At 42.8% G+C, this 26,224-nt stretch overlaps 3 protein-coding genes across 9 annotated transcripts; 2 read left to right on the forward strand and 1 right to left on the reverse strand.

The window, feature by feature from the left end:
- The first annotated feature begins 55 nt into the window (after positions 1–55).
- Positions 56–950, forward strand: LOC6507212 (probable 28S ribosomal protein S26, mitochondrial). The gene is made up of 2 exons (XM_001956422.4): positions 56–369; positions 433–950. The coding sequence occupies exons 1-2, from the start codon at positions 161–163 to the stop codon at positions 899–901; spliced, it is 678 nt and encodes a 225-aa protein (XP_001956458.1). The 5' UTR covers positions 56–160; the 3' UTR covers positions 902–950.
- A 2,585-nt stretch (positions 951–3,535) lies between these two features.
- On the forward strand, positions 3,536–21,784 carry LOC6507214 (fat-like cadherin-related tumor suppressor homolog). Of its 7 annotated transcripts, none has more exons than XM_044715083.1 (22): positions 3,536–3,822; positions 4,004–4,132; positions 5,990–9,445; positions 9,503–9,609; positions 9,670–9,877; positions 9,936–9,997; positions 10,062–10,217; positions 10,276–10,648; positions 10,711–11,719; positions 11,779–11,961; positions 12,020–12,194; positions 12,249–12,511; positions 12,568–13,297; positions 13,357–13,534; positions 13,593–14,033; positions 14,091–14,491; positions 14,554–14,862; positions 14,919–20,229; positions 20,291–20,575; positions 20,634–20,822; positions 21,340–21,471; positions 21,534–21,784. In XM_044715083.1, exons 3-22 carry the CDS (start codon positions 6,016–6,018, stop codon positions 21,668–21,670), a joined length of 14,079 nt encoding a protein of 4,692 aa, XP_044571018.1. In that variant the 5' UTR covers positions 3,536–3,822; positions 4,004–4,132; positions 5,990–6,015; the 3' UTR covers positions 21,671–21,784. The 7 variants fall into 7 exon arrangements, with proteins under 7 accessions (XP_044571018.1, XP_032310626.1, XP_044571015.1 ...); XM_032454735.2 differs by lacking the exon at positions 4,004–4,132 and adding an exon at positions 20,956–20,985; XM_044715080.1 differs by having other exon boundaries at positions 3,536–4,132.
- LOC6507842 (dynein regulatory complex protein 11) lies at positions 21,775–26,209 on the reverse strand. Its single transcript, XM_001956419.4, has 8 exons — positions 25,452–26,209; positions 25,073–25,397; positions 24,729–25,018; positions 24,500–24,656; positions 24,169–24,432; positions 22,717–22,874; positions 22,069–22,652; positions 21,775–22,013 (listed from the first exon to the last, which is right to left on the reverse strand). The coding sequence occupies exons 1-8, from the start codon at positions 26,191–26,193 to the stop codon at positions 21,915–21,917; spliced, it is 2,619 nt and encodes an 872-aa protein (XP_001956455.1). The 5' UTR covers positions 26,194–26,209; the 3' UTR covers positions 21,775–21,914.
- Positions 26,210–26,224: the final 15 nt, after the last annotated feature.

A 26,224-nucleotide genomic window follows, 5' to 3' on the forward strand; every position in this document is an offset into this window, starting at 1 on the left:
CTAAATAAGGGTTGAGTCCTAGGCAATTAGTTATCGAAACTGCCTCCTCTCTAAAAGAAGCTGCCAACTGTCGTAAATGGCCCTGCCAATCTGTTAAACTGAGTTGCACAACAGAACCGGAGCAAGAAATTGTTTTTTTGTTAATTAAATTGGAAATAAAATGCTGCGTGCCAGCTGCCAACTACTGACCCAGACTGCCCTGCCCGCCGGAAAGTCAGGCGGCAGCGGCTTTGCTCTCGAATTCGTCCGCTGGCGCAGGAAGCCGCGCTGGCTGCCGGTGGCCAAGAGCAAGATGTTCCGCGTGCCCGAACGCAAGAAGCAATCGGAGGAGGAGCGCACCGAGCTGATGCGACTGCACAACCAATACAAGTAGGTGTCATAGATTCCTAATTACTATCCTCAGAAATGTCAATAACCCTTCAAATATTGCAGAACCCAACTCCGATCGGTGCGCCAGTTTCTGCGAGAGGAAGTAGTGCGCCATGAGGAAACCTCCACTGCGGATCACATAGTTCTGACCCCGGAACAGGAGGAGGCCGAGTTCCTCAAGTGCGTGGACATCAACGCGACCTGGAATGCCAAAATTGCCAAGGAGCGTGATCAGCGTCTGGCCAAGGAACGCGAGGATAAGGTGGCCTACGTGCAGGAGCGACTGGAGGCCCGACAGCTGCGCGAGGAGGAGCGTAGGGAGCAGGCCAACCTGCGAGTTCTCCGCGAGATCGAGTCTTCCAAAACCTTCATCACCAGGGAAAACCTGGACGCCGCCATCGAGACGGCCCTGGCCAATCCTGTGGATCACAACTTTGCCATCGATCTAGCCGGAAACCTGTACCGGGGACGCAATTCCTCGCAAGTTCCAGACTCCACTCCCTCATCCAACCAGCACGCCTTGAGTAATTAATAGATTGTCTTAGTTTCTTGTTACATTAAAAGTGCTTTTTAAGCTCAAATATGTTTTTAGGAAAGTTTGTTTTCAATTTTCAGAGGGTGTATAAATATGTACATAAATATGTAAATATTTCTCACTAGTAAATAGTCTCACTAGATGGCGATAAAAAAGGATATTCATAAAATCCTTTTATGGCGCCATCCTTTGGCATAACCAAAAATAAAAATTGTGTTTCAAAAAAATACAAGGATATTCATAAAATATCCTTTTTATATTTGTAACTCATGAGTATTCATAAAATATCCTTTTTATATTTGTAACTCATGAGTTTTGTGTTTCTTTTGTATTTTTTTGAAACAAAATTTTTATTTTTGGTTATGAATATCCTTTTTTGTCGCCATCTAGTGAGACTTCTTCAAGTGGCTCTGCCAACTTAGTGAAAATATATTGTAATCTTCAGAATGGAATGGATGGCGCCATAAAAGGATATTATATCTCTTATAAAAGAAAGTCCTTTCAAATTCCCGTTGAATAAGTGTTTCTATGTTTTTATGGCTTAAGGACATTTTGAAGTTAAACATAATCATTTGTAAAGATTACTTTAAACTTAAAATTTCATTCAATAAAAGCAAGATATTGTCGAAATATAAAATAATTTTTAAAACTTTGTAAAATATCCTAATGGTATACTTTTAATATAAAAATGTTTCATTAGAAAAACATATTTATTTTGTTCAACATGAAGAAGGAACATTTTATGTATGTCCTTTTTAAAATAAAAATGTAATGTTACAAATGTAAAAGTCCTAACATTTGGCAATTTCATCCCCACAATACAGTGACCTTTTTTGTCAAAAATCAACGGGAAATTTCTTACAGGACCATTGCAGTATGTTACGAATCCAACCTGGGGAAATACGGGTTGCGGCCACTCTCCAGCAATCACGTATGAGTTTGAGGTTGCAACAGGAGGCCATCCGTGCAACTAGCAAGGACTAACTCTGGCCACCAGAGCAGCCTTTCAACAGCCAACGAATCAGTTGAATTTCTGTTCTCATCGACTGCGGTTTAAGTTGGTTTATATCGCGGTATAATGTGTGCGTCGGTGGCCTGCAATTGAATGAAGGAAAAGTATGTTTCAATCAAAAGTCGCGTTCATCTTTTGATACGAAAACGATTACTAATATCGATGTGCAATCCAATAAATATTATTATGCGTAATAGCATATCCTGTGCCAGTGATGATTATGTTTAAAACCCCAAAATATGTACGTACCTATAGTGTACTGCCAATGCGATTTAATAAATGGCTTACCTTTAATAGAAATATTTTGAAAATTAGTGGAAAGTTGATTAAAGGTTGCATAACTCGCAGTGTGCCAAATCCGATTTAAGGAAACGGAATACAACGAATACCAGTGGAGTGTGCAACAAAAAACACCTTTGAAATTTTAATTCCCCCTTTTTGAAGTTGGCTGAGGTCCTCAGATTGCGAAGCCCTTGCAATACGGATTATGAGGAATGCAGACTTTCTTTCGCTTCTGTTTTTTTGGCTTGATTAAATATTTTCTTTTCGTTTATCCGTTTTTTACAAAGCACTTTTTTGGGCAAAGGTAAAGGTGGAAGTTATTGAAGCAGAAACAACAGTAGAATACAAAATACATTTTTCAGTATAATTGCCCCAATTTGGTGAGCAGTAGAATTAGTCATCGAGGCTCCTAAATAATTTAATATCTGCCAATTTTAAACAAAAAGTTGCAGGTTAACAATAAATTTTAGCTTAGTTTCTTTTGACTGAGGGCCTCAGGACTCTTACCCTCTTGGATTTTCAACTACAGTTTATTGATTTTTGTAAGAAATTTATTTTTGTTTGCTACACGACATAAACTATACTATTAACTAGTATTTATTTGGTAATATGTATAATTAAAAAGTTGAATTTAAGTAAAAGGTTTAAAAAAAATAATAATGTTATTAGCAAATCGGGGTCAATCCCTTTCCTATGATGTTTTAGTGAAACTTTGTTTGACTTCCTATTTTCACAAATCGCGTGACTTGTTCCTTTGGACTTCAAGTCTTTAAATTCTAAAACAAATGCTTTAAGAAACATTCTTTGTAATTTATTTTTCTTTAGGGTCTGTAGACTACCGTGTATAAACGATACACATAGTATATAAACTATAAATTTCTAGTTTTGTAGTTAGCCTGTTTTCAAATTTATTATAAACCCCTTATAATGGAAAATTTCAAAATTTAACTGTAACAATTTATTTTTATAGTTCTGTTTAAAGTTCATTTTGATACCATTATTTTCTGTTTTAAATTAATCAACTTTTAGACAAGGGTATTGTTTCAATAACAGAATTTGTGGGAAAAGTATAAAATATAGAACAAAACACATTAAAATATGAAAAACGCACCTGATGAAAGGCTAATTAAAAAAGGACATTGAAATAATATCAATCAAATAATATCAAGTCTTAAATGTTTCTGATTTAAAAAGAAACAGAAGTTGATGAACAAAAATGGAATCCAAAAACTATATAACTATATCTCAGATATTTTAAAACAGTGCGCCATGAGGTGATCGATAACAAGAGATCGGAAGTGTGGCCGAATTTCCGGCAGTGTTGGTACATTTTCGCGGTGCAGTGTTGCAAAGAGCCGTAAATCCGAAGTCTTAATTTGTTTGATTTCGGGGAAGAGCAGAGGAGAGGGCGAGGATCGTAGTTAGTGCCAATGCAGCTAAAAATTAATGTGTGCAATCCGAGATCAGTTAATTTGTGATGAATGAAAATCAAAATCAGTGCATGTGCGTGACGATAGGAAACAGTGGCCGGCTCTGAAATAGCCAACCGAAATCCAAAACTCCGAATATTATTCACTTTAAAGCGAAGTTGTTTGCGCAGTGGGATCAACTTTTAATTTTAAAGGTACAAACGCACACAGATACTCGGCCGCAGATACATCTGAATGTGTGTGAGTGTGTTAGTGTGTGTGTGCCAAACAATTTAGGTGTACATATGGAAAAGATTAAGCCGTGGTTTCAGGCCCACTCTTATTTACCCAACGAGTTGCTGCCTACTCACTATTTTCCACTATTTTTTTATCAAGGTGTTTGTGTGTTTATTTTACCTTATCGAAAAATTGGGCTCACGGAAAAAGAGACACATGTTATCTGAATAAAGCGATATATATATCAGAGTTAATACCTATGTATGGGAGTTACCATTACATACCCATGTAAGTGGAGTACGACTGTAAAAATGCCGTTTTTGTGGATTTCGTGGATGCCTATAGGGTCCAGGTGCAACGGGAATTGAGTAGCTAAGAGATACAAATAGCGTGGGCAAAAACTATCTGTCAGATACATAAACTGCAGTAAGAACTCCAAGCTATTAACTCGTATTTAATGCTATGTGAGTGTCTCGAAAACGTAAACTTCTTGTGAATTGCGACCATTCATTATGGCCAATTATTAGTCATTCAGTGACCGAAGCCATTTCGCAACCCTTCCACTTCCACTTCCACTTCCATGTATCTGTATCTTTATCTCGGTGAAGAAAATGGTTCTGCAACTGCTTCGGCAAACAAGTGGTTCCTCAATCAGCTGGTGGAGGTGACAGATGTGTCGCTTCGATATTCAGAACTCATAGCCATAAAAAATGTATCTTTTTATGAGGTGTTCAACAAACTATTCTCTTAAGGTGAAAAAATTACACCTTTTAAGAAAGAACTTCCCATAGAAGAGGTTACAGACAGAAGAGTCCTTTGTTAAAAATTTAAAATCACAGTTTTTCATTTTTTATTGTCAAGCTATTAAGTTGAATTAATTTTTTAAACACATGCTAATTATGTTAACCGTGAAATTAAATAAAATATTTAGCAATATTAAATCCGAAAAGAAACATGTTTTCAACATGCTAATAGCTTTGATTATAAATAGCTGGCTTAATAAAAAGTTTTATTTTTCCATGTAACAACAAATAATAATAATAACAGCCCGAAACTCATCTAAATCGAAAATCATAAAGACTGATAACAGGCCGGGCCCATTTAAAGAAAAAACTAGGTCAAATCGATTTGTGAGCAGGCGTTTGCTTCAACCGTTTCCAATTAGGCGGAAAAGTGGTTTTTAAACTTTAAAGTTTAAACTATAAATATGCTAAACTCCGATATGCTAAACTCCGATAACAAGATTTAAATATTTACTTGCAATATCATAATTATAACTGACTAAATATTTAATAAAAAATTTTAAATAAATTGTAATTGGAAAACCACAAAAGGGACAAATGTTATTTCAGTGATTTTAATTAATTTGGTATTTAGGGTTAATGTGGAATTAAATTTACCTTGAAGTTGAATAGTTTCTGAAATGAAAATTAGTTCATGGCTCATTTGAACTGCATTTTGTGAAAGTGAATGAAAATAGAGACATTTAATGAAAAGAACCCCACGGCTATGCCACCTACAGCTGTTTTATTCAGATATTTATACCCTTGCAGAGGGTATTATAATTTTGGTCAAAAGTGTGCAACGCAGTGAAGGAGACATCTCCGACCCTATAAAGTATATATATTCTTGATCAGGATCACCTCCTGAGTCGATATGAGCATGTCCGTCTGTCCGTCTGTCCGTCTGTCTGTCCGTCTGTCCGTTTCTACGCAAACTAGTCTCTCAGTTTTGAAGCTATCGAGTTGAAACTTTGCACACACCCTTCTTTCCTTTGCAGGCAGTATATAAGTCGGAACGGCCGGGATCGGTCGACTATATCCTATAGCTGCCATATAACTGATTGATCGGAAATGCCATAACTTTAGTGTTTTTTAAATTAGAAAGATGGGACTTGGTACAGATTCTATTTTGGACAAAATAATCTGATTTGCCAAATTTCATTAGGATCGGCCGACTATATACGATCTTCTATATATCTAATAATATAAGATGCGTGGCGCCACCTAGCGGACTGCGACTGAACTGCAAGGGTATATCAACTTCGGCTCCGCCCGAAGTTAGCTTTCCTTTCTTGTTTTTAATCTTTTAATCGTTTAAAGTGAAATAAAAACACTAACGTATGAATACTTAATCGTTTTTCAGGATATTATGTGAAATAAGAGCCGTATATGTTTACTATGAAGATTAAAAAATATGTAACTCCTGTAAAAAGAAAAACTTTCAACATAGTCCAATGGACTTCGCTCCTGTGTAGCCTCTGGCTACTACTACCCACTGTACAAAGCAAATCCGATGACAAGGCCACTGCGAATTTCGAATATAGACTAGACAACCGATTGGAGAACCTGTACCGATTTAGCCATAATGTATATAATGTTACCATACCAGAGAACAGTCTGGGAAAGACTTACGCTAAGGGAGTACTGCATGAAAGACTGGCCGGCATGAGAGTCGGCTTGCACTCAGAAGTTAAGTATAGGATAATAAGTGGCGACAAGGACAAGCTGTTCAAGGCCGAGGAGAAGCTGGTGGGGGACTTTGCCTTCTTGGCGATCCGCACCCGAACCAATAATGTGGTGCTGAACCGCGAAAAGACCGAGGAATACGTAATCAGAGTAAAGGCACATGTCCACTTGCACGACCGGAATGTGTCGAGCCACGAGACGGAGACGAATATTCACATCAAGGTCCTGGACCGCAACGATCTCAGTCCGCTCTTCTATCCCACACAGTACAATGTGGTGATACCGGAGGACACGCCCAAATATCAGAGCATCTTGAAGGTGACCGCCGACGATGCGGATCTGGGCATCAATGGCGAAATCTACTACAGCCTGCTCATGGACAGCGAATACTTCGCCATCCACCCGACCACCGGGGAGATCACCCTGCTGCAGCAGCTCCAGTACGCCGAGAACTCGCACTTTGAGCTCACGGTGCTGGCCTATGACCGGGGGTCCTGGGTCAACCACCAGAACCACCAGGCCAGCAAGGCCAAGGTCAGTATTTCGGTGAAGCAGGTCAACTTCTACGCCCCGGAGATCTTCACGAAGACCTTTTCGAGTGTCACGCCCACCTCGAATCCCCTGATATACGGGATAGTCCGGGTCAACGACAAGGACACGGGGATTCACGGCAACATCGGAAGTATGGAAATCGTGGACGGCAATCCGGATGGCACGTTCCTCCTGAGGTCGGCGGAGACCAAAGACGAGTACTACATCGAGCTGAATCAGTTTGCGCATTTAAGTCAACAGTTTTTTATCTACAACCTGACGCTGCGGGCCGAGGACCTGGGGACACCCCGGAGATTCGCCTACAAATCAGTTCCGATACAGATAAAGCCGGAGAGCAAGAACGTACCAATATTCACGCAGGAGATTTACGAAGTCTCGATACCGGAAACGGCGCCCATCAACATGCCGGTGATAAGGCTGAAAGTGAGTGACCCCGACCTGGGAAAGAACGCCCTGGTCTACTTGGAGATCGTGGGCGGAAACGAGGGCGACGAGTTTCGCATCAATCCCGATTCCGGAATGCTGTACACTGCCAAGCAGCTGGATGCCGAGCGGAAGTCCATATACACCCTGACAGTCTCGGCCATCGACCAGGCGAACGTGGGCTCCCGGAAGCAGTCCTCGGCGAAGGTGAAAATCAACGTTCAGGACATGAACGACAATGATCCGATCTTCGAGAATGTAAATAAAGTAATATATATAAACGAAAACAATCTGGCCGGCTCGTTTGTCGTCAAACTCACTGCCAAAGACAGGGACTCTGGCGAGAACTCGTACATATCCTATAGTATTGCCAACCTGAACACGGTGCCCTTCGAAATCGATCACTTCACCGGCGTGGTAAAGACCACGTCCCTGATCGACTACGAAACGATGAGGCGGAACTATGAGCTTATTATCCGGGCCTCGGACTGGGGCCTGCCCTATCGCAGACAGACTGAAATAAAGCTCTCAATTGTGGTGAAGGACATCAATGACAACCGACCGCAGTTCGAACGGGTCAACTGCTACGGCAAGGTCACAAAATCAGCTCCCATGGGCACTGAGGTGTTTGTGACCTCCGCCATTGACTTCGACGCCGGGGACATGATATCCTATCGCCTGAGCGACGGCAACGAGGATGGCTGCTTCAGCTTGGATCCCACTTCCGGGTCGCTGTCGATTGCCTGTGATTTGATGAAGGCCGCCATGGGTAACCGGGTGATCAAAGTGTCCGCCACGGATGGCACTCACTTCTCCGACGAGCTGATCATCAACGTCCACCTTATGCCAGACGATTTGAGCGGAGATGCAGGTCTCTTGCACGGCTATGGATCCTTCGAGTGTCGCGAAACAGGAGTGGCTCGCAGGCTGGCGGAGACCATGGCGTTGGCGGAGAAGAACAACGTAAAGGCCGTCTCCCAGTCGGTGTTTAGTGACCTGTCCCTGACGCCAAGTCGATATGGCCAAAATGTGCATCGTCCGGAGTTCATAAACTTCCCCCAGGAGCTGGCCATCAACGAGAGTGTGCAGTTGGGGGAAACGGTGGCTTGGATCGAGGCCAAGGATCGGGATCTGGGCTACAATGGCAAGCTGGTGTTTGCCATCTCCGACGGCGACTACGATTCGGTATTCCGCATCGATCCCGACCGTGGCGAGCTTCAGATCATTGGCTACTTGGACAGGGAGCGGCAGAATGAGTACGTCCTGAACATCACCGTCTATGATCTCGGTAATCCCACCAAAGCTAACTCCAAAATGCTGCCCATCACCATACTCGATGTGAACGACAATCGTCCTGTCATACAGAAGACTCTGGCCACCTTTAGGCTGACCGAGAATGCCAGGATTGGCACTGTGGTGCACTGCATCCATGCCACCGATGCCGACTCTGGCATCAATGCCCAAGTGACCTATTCCCTGTCCGTGGAGTGCAATGACTTCACGGTCAATGCCACCAATGGCTGCATCCGCCTGAACAAGCCACTGGATCGCGAGAAGCAGGACAAGTACGATCTCCACATAACGGCCAAGGATGGCGGGAATCCTGCCCTCTCCTCGGAGGCCTTGGTGTATGTTTTGGTGGATGATGTGAACGACAATGCTCCCGTGTTCGGTGTCCAGGAGTACACATTCAAGGTGCGCGAGGACCTGCCCAAGGGCACTGTGCTGGCAGTTATCGAAGCTGTGGACGAGGACATTGGCCCCAATGCCGAGATCCTCTTTTCGCTGAAGGAGGAAAACCAGGAGGAGGAACTGTTCAAAATCGACAAGCACACAGGAGCCATAAGGACGCAAGGATTCCTGGACTATGAGAACAAGCAAGTCCACAACCTGATAGTGAGCGCCATCGATGGAGGAGATCCCTCCCTCACCTCCGACATGCCCATAGTGATCATGATTATTGATGTGAACGAAAACCGATTTGCCCCCGAGTTCGAGGACTTTGTCTACGAGGGCAGGATCAAGGAGAACAAGCCCAAGGGAACGTTTGTGATGAATGTCACTGCCAGGGATTTGGACACCGTGGATTTGAATTCCAAAATAACTTATTCCATCACAGGCGGAGATGGGCTTGGCATTTTTGCAGTCAATGATCAAGGTTTGAATTTTATTTTAATTAAATTAAATATTTAATAATTTTATGTAATGTTTTAAGGATCCATTACCTCCTTGTCCCAACTCGATGCGGAAACGAAGAACTTCTATTGGCTTACACTGTGCGCTCAGGATAGCGCCATTGTGCCCCTCAGCAACTGTGTTGAAGTAAGAGCTCTCCTTAATCTCCCCTTAATCAATATTAATCTTTTTTTTGATACATTCTAGGTCTATATACAAGTTGAAAACGAAAACGACAATATTCCTCTTACCAGCAAACCAGTTTATTATGTAAATGTGACGGAGGCCAGTGCTGAAAATATTGAAATCATTAAACTGCACGCAGTTGACCCGGATATAGATCCCACCCAAACCATTTCCTACAATATAGTTTCAGGAAATCTGGTTGGCTACTTTGAAATTGATTCCAAAACAGGTAAGACAATATTTTATTCACTTTTACAACTTTACTTTTATTTTTATGATAATTGTAGGTGTTATTAGAACCACGGAGCGCAAACTGGACAGAGAAAATCAGGCAGAGCATATCTTGGAGGTATTTCTTTAAACAAAAATTACATATTTCATTTGATTACCTATGTATATCCCTCATCCATCAGGTGGCTATATCGGATAATGGCTCTCCTATGCTGTCTTCTACATCTCGAATCGTGGTAACCGTTTTGGATATCAACGATAATAGTCCAGAGTTCGATCTGAGGGTCTACAAAGTGCAAGTTCCTACCTCGGCTACTGTGAATCAGTCCATATTCCAGGTATTTTCATTCAAGAAGTCTTCATAGTCTTTCAGATTTAAATGATTATATCTTCCAGGTGCATGCTATCGACAGTGACGATGGGGATAATGGTCGCATTACATACTCCATCAAGTCGGGAAAGGGTAAAAACAAGTTCCGCATCGATAGCCAAAGGGGCCACATATACATTGCAAAGCCCTTGGAATCGGACAATGAGTTTGAGATTCACATCAAGGCCGAGGACAATGGGATTCCTAAGAAGAGTCAAACTGCTCGGGTTAACATAGTTGTAGTTCCTGTCAATCCAAACTCGCAGAATGCTCCCATAATCGTAAAGAAAACGACGGACAATGCCGTCGATCTGACGGAGAACGACAAGCCGGGATTTTTGGTGACTCAAATCCTAGCCGTGGATGATGACAACGATCAGTTGTGGTATAACATTTCCAGTAAGTTTTTAATCAAAATTAATACAACACAGTATTGATTATATTTGAATTGTATAATTTAGGTGGCAATGAGGACAATTCCTTTTATATTGGCCAAGACAATGGCAATATTTTGCTGTCCAAGCACTTAGACTACGAAACGGAAAAGTCCTATAATCTGACCATCAGTGTTACGGATGGAACGTTCACCTCGTTCACGAACCTCCTCATCCAAGTGATAGACATTAACGACAACACTCCCAAGTTCGCCAAGGATGTCTACCATGTGAACATATCGGAAAACATTGAAGAGGAGTCGGTTATAATGCAACTCCATGCCACTGACCGGGACGAGGATAAAAAGTTGTTCTATCACTTGCACGCCACTCAGGATCCCTCATCGCTGGCCCTGTTCCGTATCGATTCCATAAGCGGAAATGTCATTGTCACCCAGAGGTTGGACTTCGAGAAGACTGCCCAACACATATTGATTGTTTTTGTCAAGGATCAGGGGGCACCTGGCAAGAGGAACTATGCCAAGATTATTGTCAACGTCCACGACCACAATGATCACCACCCGGAGTTCACGGCCAAAATAATTCAGAGCAAAGTGCCGGAGAGTGCGGCCATTGGCTCCAAGCTGGCCGAAGTGAGGGCCATAGACCGGGACAGTGGGCACAACGCGGAGATACAGTACTCGATAATAACTGGCAACGTGGGCAGTGCCTTTGAGATTGATCCAACCTTTGGCATCATCACCCTGGCCGACACTCTGAACATCAATAAGATTCCGGAGTACATGCTGCAAGTTAAGGCCGTGGACATGGGCAGTCCGCCCCTGTCATCCCTGATACCAGTGCACATCATCGTAACCATGTCGGAGAACGATCCGCCAAAGTTCTCAACCAATAATATAGCTATAGAAATCTACGAAAACCTGGGAATCGGAACATTCGTCACTCAGGTGACAGCTCGCTCATCCTCATCGATATTCTTTAATATTATTTCCGGCAACGTAAACGAAAGCTTCCGAATCAATCCTTCCACGGGAGTTATAGTTATTAATGGGAACATTGACTACGAATTAATTAAGTAAGTTATTTCCATGATTTACTAAATATTATTATATTTAAATATTTTATTTCTTGAAGGGTTTTCAACCTGACGGTTAAAGGCACCAATATGGCAGCTGAGTCTTCTTGCCAGAATATAGTAATACATATCTTAGATGCTAACGATAATATTCCATATTTCATTCAAAACGAATATGTGGGAGCTTTGTCTGAATCGGCTGAAATAGGATCCTACGTACTCAAAGTACACGAATCAAAAGAGTGAGTTTTCCTAATTATAAACAGTAAAGTTAAAATATTAAATATATTTGTTTTTCAGCCACTTAACTTTACAAGTCAAGGATGCTGATGTCGGAGTTAATGGAATGGTTGAATATCACATTAATGATGACATTGCCAAGAGTGTTTTCAAAATAGATTCCACAACCGGAGCCATAGAACTTTTAAGACATTTGGACTATGAAAAGAATACAGCCTATACATTTGATGTAACGGTAAGAAACAATAAGTTTTCAGTTTAGGAAAAAAATTAATAGTTTATGTTTTAGGTTAGTGATATGGGAAAGCCAAAATTACATTCCACCACCACTGCCCACGTAACCATACGTGTGATTAACGTTAACGACTGTCCCCCAGTCTTCAATGAGAGAGAACTGAATGTCACTTTGTTCCTGCCAACTTTTGAAAATGTTTTCGTGGCCCAAATTAAGGCTAGCGATGCAGATAACGATACTCTGCGCTTCGATATTGTAGATGGAAACTCAAACGAATGCTTTCAAATTGATAAATACACTGGAGCCCTCACCACAAGGTATTTGGATTATTTACTATATTTAGAACTCTGCTTAAACTCTTAATTTCTTACAGAAACTTTGAAATACTCAATAATGAAAACGATCGAGATTACAACTTGCATCTCCGTGCCTCCGATGGCATTTACTCTGCAATTTTAATCGTCAAGATCAAGGTTATTGTGGCCATGGATTCAAACTTTGTCTTCCAAAGAGATTCTTACAGATTTTCCGCAATTGAAAACAACACAAAGGTGGCCACCATCGGTTTGGTTAATGTGGTGGGCAACTCTCTGAATGAGAATGTTGAGTACCGCATCCTGAATCCCACCGATCTCTTTGAAATCGGCATAAGTTCTGGGGCTTTAAAGACCACAGGTGTTATTTTCGATCGCGAAGTGAAGGACCTGTACAGGCTCTTTGTGGAGGCCAAGTCGGAGTTGTGTGACGGATTGAATGCCAATGTCCGCAGAGCATTCACCTCCGTGTATATATCGGTCCTGGATGTCAACGACAACTGTCCGCTGTTCGTGAATATGCCATACTATGCCACTGTTTCGATAGACGATCCCAAAGGAACGATCATAATGCAAGTCAAGGCGGTTGACTTGGACAGTGCAGAGAACGGGGAGGTTCGATATGAATTAAAAAAGGGAAATGGGGAACTATTCAGGCTGGATCGAAAGACCGGAGAACTGTCCATTAAACAACATGTAGAGGGTCACAATAGAAACTATGAACTGACTGTGGCTGCCTATGATGGAGCAATAACACCATGTTCCTCAGAAGCGCCTCTGCAAGTTAAGGTAAACAAATGGAAATTTAATAATAGAAATCTTACTACAAAGTTTTTATCATTTATTAGGTTATTGATCGGTCGATGCCAGTTTTTGAAAAACAATTCTACACTGTAACTGTCAAGGAAGATGTGGAAATGTATTCCGCCCTGTCCGTGGCCATTGAAGCCGAGAGTCCCTTGGGTAGGGATCTAATCTACACAATATCATCCGACAGTCAATCCTTCGAAATTGATTACAATACAGGTACTACATCTATCATACCTTTTACTTTTATGAGTATATTAAATATCCCTCTTTTTAGGATCGATTTTTGTGGTCAGCGAACTCGACTACGAAGTAAAGAACAGCCATGACATTTCAATCCGTGCCACGGACAGTCTGTCTGGTGTTTTTGCCGAGGTTGTCCTGTCAGTCTCCGTGATCGACGTGAACGATTGCTATCCCGATATCGAGAGTGATATCTACAATATCACCATACCCGAGAACTCTTCGTTCGGCACTCAAATTTTGAAAATCAATGCGACTGACAAGGACTCTGGGGCAAATGCGAAACTTTCCTACTACATTGAATCGATAAATGGGCAAAACAATTCAGATTTATTCCACATAGATGTCACAGATGGGAATTTGTATCTAAAGACGTCCTTGGACTACGAACAGGCCAGTTCCCATCACATTGTGGTTAATGTCAAGGACCATGGGTCGCCATCTCTGAGCTCGAGATCGAACGTTTTCATAACAGGTTTGGTTATTTTATGATACATTGATTTACATAATTCATAATTCTTTTAAATTTTAGTTAAAGACTTGAATGACAACCCCCCTTGCTTTGTGGAGCCCTCCTACTTTACCAAGCTTTCTGTGGCAGCCGTTCGAGGACAGTTCGTGGCTCTCCCCAAGGCCTACGACAAGGATGTTTCCGACATCGATTCGCTGGAGTACAAAATAGTTTATGGAAACGAATTGCAGACCTACAGTATCGATAAGATGACTGGTGTCATTTCCCTGCAGAACATGCTTAATTTTACAGACAAGAGTAGCACTGTTTTGAATATTTCCGTTTCGGATGGAGTGCATACGGCGTATGCCCGCCTAAAAATATCCCTCCTACCTGAAAATATGTACAGTCCGCAGTTTGAAAAGAGCAACTATGAGGCTAAGATACCGGAGAATTTGTTGCATGGTCATAATGTAATCACGGTAAGTAATTAATATACAATAATTATAAAATTTTAAGGTTTAAAATGTAATTCCACTCCCAGGTGACTGCCACGGATGGAGACTTTGGTCCATACTCGAATCTTTATTATGAAATAGTCTCCGAGGAGATGAAAAAGTTCTTTGTGATCGACCAAACAACTGGGGTGATCACCTCAAGGGTTACATTTGATCGAGAGAAGAAGGATGATTACGAGGTGTTGTTGAAAGTGTCGGATGGTGGGGGATTGTTTGGGTTTGCAACTCTGAAGGTTTCTATTGTGGATGTCAACGATAATGTTCCCTACTTCCCACTGAAAGAATACAAAATAGTATTGAGCACGGCAACAGAGTCCAATAAAACTATTTTAACGGTAAGAATTGTACTTTAGATCTCTTAAATATAATTATAGCATATAATGTTTTCTAGGTCAAAGCCAAGGACGACGATATTAAGGAGAACGGGGCCATCAACTACAAGATTGTTCAGAAATCGATTGATGAAGAGCTCAATGGTTTGATTCAGATCAATGAAAATAATGGGAATATCGTCCTGAAACGAGAACCTGGCAATTACGGAGCTGGTTCATATCAGTTTTTCGTACGTGCTTCCGATGGCGGAGATCCAAAGTTTCACTCCGAAGTTCCGGTTTCAATCGAAATAATTGAAACTGATACAGCCATTCCTGTTTTCGAAAAGCCTCTAGTTCATCTAAAGATCATCGAGTCGACGCCTCCGGGAACTGTACTCACCAAGTTGCATGTAATCGGGAACTTTACCTTCAAGTTCGCCCTAGCCGCGGATCAAGACAACTTCATGATCTCTGACAATGGCGAACTGATCCTTCAACAAACCCTGGACCGGGAACATCAGGACTCTCATCACTTGATAGTGGTAGCGGAAACAGCCACCGTTCCCGTCCTCTTCGCCTACGCAGATGTCCTCATTGATGTGAATGATGAAAACGACAACTATCCCAAGTTCGACAACACTTTCTACAGTGTCAGTGTGGCGGAGAACAGCGAGAAGGTCAATTCCCTGGTGAAGGTATCTGCCACGGATGCGGATGCAGGGCCAAATGGCAATATTCGTTATTACTTGGAAAGTGATTCGGAGAACATTCAAAACATATTCGACATTGACATCTACACGGGGTGGATCACCTTGCTGACGCTATTGGATCGAGAGGTTCAGTCGGAATACAACTTCAAGGTGATCGCTTCGGACAATGGACGACCCAAGCACGATGCTAAAGTCCCAGTGACCATCAAAATAGTGGACTACAATGACAATGCCCCTGCCTTTAAGTTGCCCATCGAAAGGCTGTCGGTTTTGGAGAATGCCCTGCCAGGAACAGTGCTAATCAATTTATTGCTCATCGATCCAGACATCGAGAAGCAGGAGATGGACTTTTTCATCGTTTCTGGAGATAAGCAGGCTCAATTCCAGATTGGGAAGAGTGGCGAGTTGTTCATTGCGAAGCCCTTGGATCGAGAACAAATCAAGTTCTATAACTTGAGCGTGATTGCCACCGATGGGAAGTTCACGGCCACGGCCAATGTGGAAATCGATGTAATGGACATCAACGACAACATGCCCTTCTGCTTGAAGCCTCGATACCACATAACCACCAATGAGTCCACTCCAATTGGCACCAGACTCGTTGAGATCAAGGCGGTGGACTTGGACTTGCAGAGCAAACTGCGATTCTATCTTTCCGGCAAGGGAGCCGATGACTTCGCCATTGGGAAGGAGAGTGGAATCCTGAAGGTGGCCAGTGCTCTGGACCGAGAAACGAATGCCAAGTACAAGTTGATTGCCCATGTCCAGGATGGCAAGGACTTCAGCCAGGAGTGCTTCTCCGAGATAATCATAACCGTTACCGACGTCAACGACAACATTCCAGTGTTTTCAATGAACCAATATCGTGTAAGTGTTCCCGAGGATGCCCAACTAAACACTTTGATCACCAAGGTGCACGCCGTGGACAAGGATTTCGGAATCAATCGACAAATAAAGTACTCCTTGATGGGTGAGAACCATGACTTCTTCAGGATTTCCAAAACAACTGGAATCATCAAGTTGGAAAAGAATCTGGATCGAGAATCCATATCTCTGTTTAACCTGACTGTGAAGGCTGAGGATTACGGCATCCCGAAACTACATTCCATTGCCACGGTGGTCGTGAATATTTTGGACATTAATGACAATCCTCCGGAGTTCAGTATGCGACAGTATTCGTGCAAGGTGTTCGAAAACGCCACCCAAGGCACGGACGTGTGCAAAGTCTACGCGGCCTCTATAGATATCGGCGTGAATGCCGACATTCGATACTACATCATGAGCGGAAATGAGCAGGGAAAGTTCTCCATGGATTCCATGTCCGGTCATCTGACGCTGAACGCCAGCTTGGACTACGAGATGTCCAAGTTCTACTTCCTCACCATCCAGGCCATTGACGGAGGCACTCCGCCGCTCAGCAATAATGCCCACGTTAATGTTTCGATCTTGGACATCAACGACAACAGCCCCAAGTTCCAACAAAACCTGTACCGGGTGAATATCAATGAGGATGTCCTAGTGGGCTCTAAGATTTTGGATGTGAATGCTACGGATGAGGACTCGGACGTGAATGGGCTGGTGACTTACAGTATTGAAAGGGGCGACCACATTGGCCAGTTTTCGATCGATAGGAAAAACGGAACCATAGCCATCTCTAGGCCCCTCGATCGTGAGACTATATCCCACTACAACCTGGAGATTCAGGCCTGCGATCAGGGAGCTCCACAGCGCTGTAACCTTGTGCCGGTGAATGTGAATGTCCTGGACACGAACGACAACGCCCCACTCTTCTCCAATGCCAACTACAGTATTATGCTCCAGGAGAACCGCCCGCTGGGCTATGTGTTCCTCACTTTCAAAGTGTCCGATGCAGACGAGTCGCCCAATACCACGCCGTACACCTTTGATATTCGTTCCGGCAACGAGGGCGGACTGTTTCGATTGGGTCAGGACGGCTCCCTGAGCACTGCCGCGCGATTTAACCACAATCTTCAGGACGAGTTTGTGATCCAGATTCGAGTCTTCGACAACGGCACTCCGCCATTGTATTCCGACGCCTGGGTGGTGATCAAAATTATCGAAGAGAGTCAGTATCCGCCGATTGTTACCCCGCTGGAGGTCAACATAAACTCCTTCGAGGACGACTTCTCTGGGGCGTTCATTGGCATGGTTCACGCCACCGACCAGGACAAATACGATGAGCTGAGCTTCGGCCTGCAGTCCCTGGTCTCCGGTCAGAATGAAACGTACCAGAGCTCCAAACTCTTCAACATTTCCAACAAAACCGGAAAGATCTATGCTATTTCGAATCTGGACATTGGTCTCTACAGGCTCAATGTTTCGGTGTCCGATGGCAAGTTCCAGGTCTTCTCGGTTGTCAAGATCAATGTGGAATTGGTGACAAACGAAATGCTGAAGGAATCGGTGGTAATACGCTTCAGTAGAATCTCTGCCTCGGAGTTCCTCCTCAGCCACAGGAAAACCTTCATGCGCTCCATTCGGAATATCATGCGTTGTCGGCAAAAGGATGTGATTCTGATCACCTTGCAGGAGGAGACACCCAGACACTCGGTCGCCAGACGCCACAGCCGATCCACGGGCACAAACTTAAACGTGGTTTTCGCCGTTCGCAAGCAGCAGATCATCCCGGATTCGGATGAGTTCTTCACCAGCGAGGAGATTCGCCAGACGCTGATCGACAAGAAGAACGAGATCGAAAACGAGACCAATCTGGTGGTGGAGGAAGTGCTGCCGGACACCTGCCAGAGCCAGAAGAACGCCTGCGTGCATGGCGAGTGCCGGCAGGTTCTCCGCATCCTTAAGAGCAATGTGACCACCACGTTCACCGATGTGATCAGCTTCGCTGCTCCCTCGTACAACCAGGTGAATAGGTGTGTCTGCCGGCCGGGATACGATGGAAAGACCTGCAATGAGACGGTGAACGCCTGCTCCTCGGATCCCTGCTCCCCGCAAAGGATCTGCCTGCCCTCCGGCTCGGTTCTGGGCTACCAGTGCGTCTGTCCGAAGGGTTTCTCCGGAGCCTACTGCGAGCGAAAGTCCTCGCCCTGCAATAACGAGTCCTGCGACATTGGTCTCTTCACCGCCGTCTCCTTTGGAGGCAAGAGCTATGCCCACTACAAGATCAACAAAATGAAGGCCAAGATGGCGCTGGAGAACGAGTTCTCCTATTCCCTGCAGATCCGCACTGTACAGCAGAGCGGTACCCTGCTGTACGCCAGCGGCAAAGTGGACTACAACATCCTGGAGATCATCAACGGAGCAGTGCAGTACCGCTTCGACCTGGGCTCCGGTGAGGGAGTGATCAGCGTGTCCAGCGTATACATCTCCGATGGCGAGTGGCATATGATTAGCCTTGAGCGTTCCCTTAACAGTGCCAAGCTGATGGTGGACAACAAGCACGTCTCGCATGGCAGTGCTCCTGGGGTTAATGGCATCCTGAACATCCAGTCCAACGACATTTTTGTGGGCGCCGAGGTTCGTCCGCATCCGTCGATCATCGGCTACGAGGATATCCAGCGAGGATTCATTGGCTGCATGGCCAACATCAAGATTGCCCAGGAGTCCCTGCCGCTGTACATTTCCGGTGGCAGCACCATCGCCGCCCTCAAGAGATTCACCAACGTGGAGTTCAAGTGTGATCCCTCGAACGTGCTTCAGGTCCTGGGCATTTGCGGCTCCCAGCCGTGTGCCAATAGCGGCATCTGCAAGGATCTTGGCGGGGATGCCTTTGAGTGCGCCTGCCAGTCCCGCTTCTCGGGCAAGCAGTGCGAAATCGATCTCGATCCCTGCTCCTCCGGGCCCTGTCTGTTTGGAGGACGCTGCGACCACCACGGGCCGAACAACTACACCTGCACCTGCCCCATCCACCTGTCCGGAAAGAGGTGCGAGTACGGAAAGTTCTGCACTCCGAATCCCTGCAAGAACGGAGGAATCTGCGAAGAGGGCGATGCCATATCGCACTGCATGTGTCGCGGATACACGGGACCCACCTGTGAGATCGACGTGGATGAGTGTGAAAACCAGCCGTGCGGCAACGGGGCGACCTGCATCAACGAGCCGGGCAGCTTCAGGTGCATCTGTCCCTCCTACCTGACCGGAGCCAGCTGTGGTGATCCCCTCTACTCGAACTCGATATCCACGAAGCTGAAGAACTTCTCCCTTGAGCACATTAGCGGCATCATTTCCGGCATCACCGTGGTGCTCGTCGTGATCAGCTGTGCCCTGTGCTGTGTGGTCATTCGCAGGAACTCCTCCACAAAACGTAGGAACCGCCTGGACCGAGACAAGAACAAGGCATCCTACAAGGAGGCAAATCTTAATTCCCTGGTGGACAAGGACAACTACTGCAAGTCGAATGTCAAGCTGAGCAATTTGGAGGTCAACCAGCGACCCATTAGCTATACGGCTGCTCCGAACGACAGCCTGTTCCTGAGCAACAACAGGAACTTTGTCAACAACTTGGACATATTAAGGAGCTATGGATCGGCCGGCGATGAGCTTGAAAATGTGCCATTCGAATACCAGAAGGTGAACCGAAACAAGCAGCATGTGAACATCAATACTTGTCATTCCGCCGACGGAGAAAGTAATGGCTACAAACAGGAGTGGTGCGAGCAAATGCATTTGAGGACCTTCTCTGAAAATAAACTCAATAATGGTTAGTATTTTGCAAGGATCCTTAAACCAAGATTATTTAACTAACATTTTTTAATCTTTAGAACTCAAGAGGGACTTTGGACCATCGGTTAGTCGCTTCTCGAGCGGAAAACTCATTCAAGTGGAAATGCCAAATGTATGCCACTCCTCTGGCGCTGGGAACTTTGTTGATTACTCCGCGCTGGCCAATGGACAGTACCATTGGGACTGCTCCGACTGGGTGCGAAAGAGCCATAATCCTTTGCCGGATATAACCGAAGTGCCCGGAGCCGAAATAGCCGACTCCTCCAGTTTGCACAGCAACGATAGCAATGAGTCCAAGTCGAAAAAGGCCTTTTTCGTACACAGTAAGTTTCAAAAGGCATTTAATAAGGTTTGAAATTAAATTGAAACTGTTAATTTTAGGGGAAGATGGAGATGTGGATCCGACAAGGGATATAGCCGCATTAAATGAGGATATCGGATCCGAGTACTTGGATTCGGAGGCAGAGAGCTGCTTGGAGCCGTTTATGTTGCCGAGATCAAATAATCAGCCGCTTTCAAGACTGAGTTCTTTTAATAATATCGAGAATGAAGACTATAAATCAAATACAGGTAAATTAATTTATTTTATGAGATATTAAAAATTATTAGAATTATTATTTAGCCAGTGGTCTACTTTCTATAACTATTGCTAACAATCCTTCTATTTGTTTGTCTATTTAAAAACTTAATTTCACGCATTCAGTGCCTTTACCGTCGACACTTAGTCATTCGTGTAAGTCTTCAATTCACCCTAAGTAATGTGCGGAATGTCGCGAATTTAAATATATCCTTTTAGTTACCATTGAAACATAACACATATTTGACTTGTAAATACAGAATTCTCATAGGAGAAGGATATTTAATATTCGAAAGTGTGAATAAAACCGGAAAAATAAAGAACGTTTAACTAAGAACTTTGAAGTGGATTGTATTTTTGCTTTCAGGCACAGAGTAGTGGAATTGAAGTGTCTCTTTCCCAATGTATTTAACGTTTTAGAACTAATATTCTATAAGAAACTTACTAAGTGGGAAGCTAGGAATCATACAATTTATGCAAAACAAATGACTATATTCATCTATTCTGCAGGCAAAGAATATTTAAGACATCCAGATTCATATTTACCTCCGATGCATTTTCCAAGTGAGACGGACGGGGAAAGCTCTATGAACGAGGGACCGATTTCAAGGAGGGAAACTAAAAGCCGAAGAACAATAAGTGGTAAGATTCAAAAACCATTCCAAAGAATATCAATAACTAAATAAAATATCATATTTTTGCAGAGAATTCAGAGGAGGCGTACCTATTTCCATGTGCTGTGGGAGAAATGGGCTCCAATAGCAATATTTCAGTTCGTCTCTGTGAAATTGAAGATTCCGAACTGGAAGAGTTTTTGCCACAACATCAAAAAAACAACTAAATGACATGCTAGTATATAAGAACTAATTTTTACATTTTTGATTTCGTTAGATTACTAATTTCCATAGGAACTTCAGTTGAATATTTTCAATAAAAAGATATATATTTATATATACAAATTTATTATTTTCATTTCAACTTACATAGTTATGTTCATATAGTTTGCATTTGTTTAAAAATGTTAACAATACATCGTGATTTGGATAGAAAGTTTAAAAATTGAGTTACAAATTGGACAATACATATTACTTCTTTGCTTTCGCGTTCTTCTTGGCCATAAAGCTCTTCCTTAACTTCATCATTTTATTGGAACTGCCGAACCATTTGTTGAATTTTTCCATAAACTGAAATGAAAGGTTAGAATAAGAACTAGTATGTTTAAGTATTGATTGAGAATACCTTATCCTCTATAGGGAATATAGGTGGGTGCTCCTCATTTATGAAATATTCCAGGAACTCATGGGGATCCAATGCATCGGTTTGCAGTCGCATTCTCCTCTCGATACTTAATGTGTTCTTGATGTTGTCGGTGATGTCGCCGGAGTTGTAGGCTTGCAGAACTCTTGCGAGTGCAGAATAAGCATATTCTGCCATATTATCCGGACAATTTTCGGTCATCAGTTCCAGCCAAATTAAGAAGCTGGTACCGTAGTCGCACCTCGGGATGAGTAAGATTTTCTGGAACGCCTTCCGTATGCCACCTTTCGCCGACCACGGCATATTGCTCGTACCAACGAGTACAACTTTATCATTCTTTTTCAGAGGCTTTAGAATTTTACTAGCTATAGAGGAGCCCAAAAGCCTTGGGTTAATATCCTTAGCCTCCGGTGGAACTTTACTCCAGAATAATCGATGAGCTTCTTCTATATACATAATGGTGGGCTGGAAGGCCTTAGCGACCTTCAAAATAAGATGCAGGAAATATTTTAGGTCATCGGCATATTTGTAAGTCTTTTCTGGACTCAGGTTCATAAACACGGCATCTGGAAAATGTATTTATAAAATGATTAATTCTTGAAACTATTCGAAAATACTTCATTTAATTACCCAGTTCTGAAGCAATGATATTACAGAGCAGTTTCTTTCCACTATTCAACGGACCAATAAGCAGTAAAGATTTCGGTTTTGGAATATCAAATTCGCCCATGCCCAGCATTGACTCTTGGATAACCATTTTAATGTCTCCCTTGGCCGGACCCAATGTTCTAAAAAAAAGGATGAATGTTGAATTAAATAATGCATTACATTACAAGCCAGCGCTGTGGGCCATATTGTCTCACAAGTATTTTTCTGGCTTTTGGAAGGGATGCCCCTCAATTTATATAAAAAAATCTAAAAAATTTTTGTTCTCAGATTTTGATGCAGAATGATGGAGAATCGATCTACAAATCGATTAAGGTATTCCGCTCAAGAATCGAACATAAATTGGCCAAGATATGACCATCGCTGGGGGCCATATTGTCCTACCAAGCAGTTTTCTTGATTTCTGAAGGGGACGCCCCAGAAAATTTCATGAAAAATCTAAAAAAAAATTTGTTCTCAGGTTTTGATGCAGAATGACGGAGAATCGATCCACAAATCGATTAAGGTATTCCGCTCATGAATCGGATGGAAATTGGCCAAGATATAGCCATCGCTGGGGGCCATATTGTCCTACCAAGCAGTTTTCTTGATTTCTGAAGGGGACGCCCCAGAAAATTTCATGAAAAATCAAAAAAATATTTTGTTCTCAGGTTTTGATGCAGAATGACGGAGAATCGATCTACAAATCGATTAAGGTATTCCGCTCAAGAATCGAACATAAATTGGCCAAGATATGACCATCGCTGGGGGCCATATTGTCCTACCAAGCAGTTTTCTTGATTTCTGAAGGGGACGCCCCAGAAAATTTTATGAAAAATATAAAAATTATTTTGTTCCCAGCTTTTGATGCAGAATGACGGAGAGTCGATCTACAAATCGATTAAGGTATTCCGCTCAAGAATCGAACATAAATTGGCCAAGATATGACCATCGCTGTGGACATATTGTCCTACCAAGCAGTTTTCTTGATTTCTGAAGGGACGCCCCAGAAAATTTCATGAAAAATCTAAAAAATATTTTGTTCTCAGGTTTTGATGCAGAATGACGGAGAATCGATCCACAAATCGATTAAGGTATTCCGCTCAAGAATCGGATGGAAATTGGACAAGATATAGCCATCACTGGGGGCCATATTGTCCTACCAAGCAGTTTACTTGATTTCTGAAGGGGACGCCCCAAATATTTCATGAAAAATCTAAAAAATATTTTTTTCTCAGGTTTTTATGCAGAATGACGGAGAATCGATCTACAAATCGTTTAAGGTATTCCGCTCAAGAATCAGTTTAAAATTGGCCAAGATAAAGCCATTGGTTAGCTTGAATCGACTCGGGATGTGATGTCTTCACTGCGTTGCACACATTTAACCTTAATTATTATACTCTCTGCAAGGGTACAACAAGAATATTTAAAACTTACGTCAAATCATCCTCATCTCGGGTGTCATCGGCCACAAAGTTAAAGTCTGCGATGAATTCATCGAAATCCTTCGTCGAAACTTCCTCAATAATGCCCCCGTCCTTTAATTCGTTGTACAAGGAATCCAAAGTCCTGTCACCGGTTGGGTCCTTTGGCTTCTTCTTCTTCTTCTGCTTTTTCTTCTTTGGATATTTGACCTTTAAAGGGGTGTACTTTTCTTCATTGTCTTTAGCTAAAGCTTCACGTAGCAATTCATATTCAACCCTGAAATAAATAAAAATATTTGGAGTTAAAGGAATATTTCGTTCCAAAAGTGTTCTATGGACTTTACCTCATATATTCGTCTACCAAACCTCTGACTTCCTGATGGATCTTGCAGAGTTCATCTTCGGTAACCCATTCCTTGATAGGATCATGGTTTTTATTTAAATACTCGTCTACGTTCCTCCAGTCTTCTGAATATTTTTTCATTGTTTCCTCGATTGCAACTGAAAAGATTAAAAAATTAAATTTAAATATTGTATTTAAATGCTTTTAAAATCATGTTTTTAGGAGCTTACTTATAGGCTTGCTTTCACCGATTGCAAAGGCAATGTCGATGATTCCCGCATCCCTTAGCTTCTTCCTGCGTTTCGCTTCCTTCATTTTTATAAGCTTTAGTTTCTCCCTCTTCTTTTTTTTATCCTTTCTTTCCTTATCCCTGATCTTTTTCTTCTCCTCCTTGGTCAGTGGCTTCTTGCCCAAGGTTTGCTGAAACTCCAAAGGAGTCATGGTTTCATCGATTACCACTAATACGGTGCCCTTCTTAACAGGATCGGGGTAGGGATGAAAATTCTGTGTCTTTTGATAACTGAAAATAGTTTGATTTAATAATAGAGCTTCCAAGGTAGATTACGTGACTTACAATTCGGCGAACCAAGCCCGAATATGATCAGATATATCCTCCATCATCCAGGGACTACGGACTTGCATTAGCCTAGTCCGTTCGTCAAGAATTAAGTTGACATAATCTTCGTCTAGTTTTCTCTTCAACATTTCATGTTTGTACATTTCCATGACCGCATCGGCTCTCTGGTTCGGTCTTTTGAGTTTTCTCATTTTTTTCATACCGTAGAGCTCTTCTTTGAATCGTTTTTTTATTTTGACAATTTTTCTGGTCCTGTAACCCCTCCACCATCTTTGGATAACAGTGGCTGCCCTATTTCTTTTCATATTTTCAGCTTCCTCATCTACAAAAGGCAAAAAAATGTTGAAAAAAACGTAGGATTTGATATAAAAATTACCCATCATAGCAGCCATGTCCTCCCCTACATCATCCTTGGTCCTCAAGTAATCGCAGTCCTCTGTATTTTTAATGAAATCTGCTGTGAATATAGTCCTTTTAACGGGTATACTCATTGCCTGATCGGGTTTGAACGTAAACCGATAGTTGATTTTTTTCCTCTGCATCACCTTGAGAAACTTCTTTTTATCGTACTTAATATTTGATTTGTATACACGAGCTCGCCGCGCTCTCTCATGGGCTTGAATCAGCGTGATAGCTTCGGTGATAGGTACGAAATCCTGGGCTGCCTTCTCCTCCTTTTCCACATCGTTCATATACAGTCTATTGTCCGCAATGATATTCTGAATATCTAGTGGACGGCGATAGAGGAACTGAGGTGATCTCCATATAACCAAGTCCCGGGGTGTCAGTTTCCTGGCGATCAAAGCCTTGTCCAAATAAACATACTCGCTCATCTCCAACTCCTTCAGCTCCTCCTTGAGCTGCATCAACTGCTGGGTGGCACTTTCAACAAGGGTTCGCACCACAGCTCGCTTTTGCACTTGGAAGGTATGGTGGTAAATGAAACCTAGCTTCGCCACCAGCTCAACATATAGAACATAAAGTTCAGCGAATATTTTAAAGGAAACTGCCTTCTCGCCGGGTGGTGCAATTTTTTTCAAACGATTCTGCTTTTTAATAAGCTGGGCAATATCCTTTCTGGTGGAAACCCAGTACTTATGATTTAAATCGAAAGACATTTTGAATTTGTCTGTATCTTCTTGTATTGAC

Source organism: Drosophila ananassae, chromosome 2R (genome assembly GCF_017639315.1).
Source record: "Drosophila ananassae strain 14024-0371.13 chromosome 2R, ASM1763931v2, whole genome shotgun sequence".
Lineage (NCBI taxonomy): Eukaryota > Metazoa > Arthropoda > Insecta > Diptera > Drosophilidae > Drosophila > Drosophila ananassae.

Bases quoted from the DNA above. Each gene is read 5' to 3' on its own strand.
- LOC6507842 (XM_001956419.4), bottom strand. From the start codon at position 26,193: ATGTCTTTCGATTTAAATCATAAGTACTGGGTTTCCACCAGAAAGGAT. The intron at 24,433-24,499 runs GTAAAGTCCATA...TATTTATTTCAG, and splicing joins TTGGTAGACGAATATATGAG to GGTTGAATATGAATTGCTAC. The intron at 22,014-22,068 runs GTATTCTCAATC...CTTTCATTTCAG, and splicing joins TATTCCCTATAGAGGATAAG to TTTATGGAAAAATTCAACAA.
- LOC6507214 (XM_032454735.2), top strand. From the start codon at position 6,016: ATGTTTACTATGAAGATTAAAAAATATGTAACTCCTGTAAAAAGAAAA. The intron at 9,878-9,935 runs GTAAGACAATAT...TGATAATTGTAG, and splicing joins TGAAATTGATTCCAAAACAG to GTGTTATTAGAACCACGGAG. The intron at 11,720-11,778 runs GTAAGTTATTTC...TATTTCTTGAAG, and splicing joins ATTGACTACGAATTAATTAA to GGTTTTCAACCTGACGGTTA.
- LOC6507212 (XM_001956422.4), top strand. From the start codon at position 161: ATGCTGCGTGCCAGCTGCCAACTACTGACCCAGACTGCCCTGCCCGCC. The intron at 370-432 runs GTAGGTGTCATA...CAAATATTGCAG, and splicing joins CGACTGCACAACCAATACAA to AACCCAACTCCGATCGGTGC.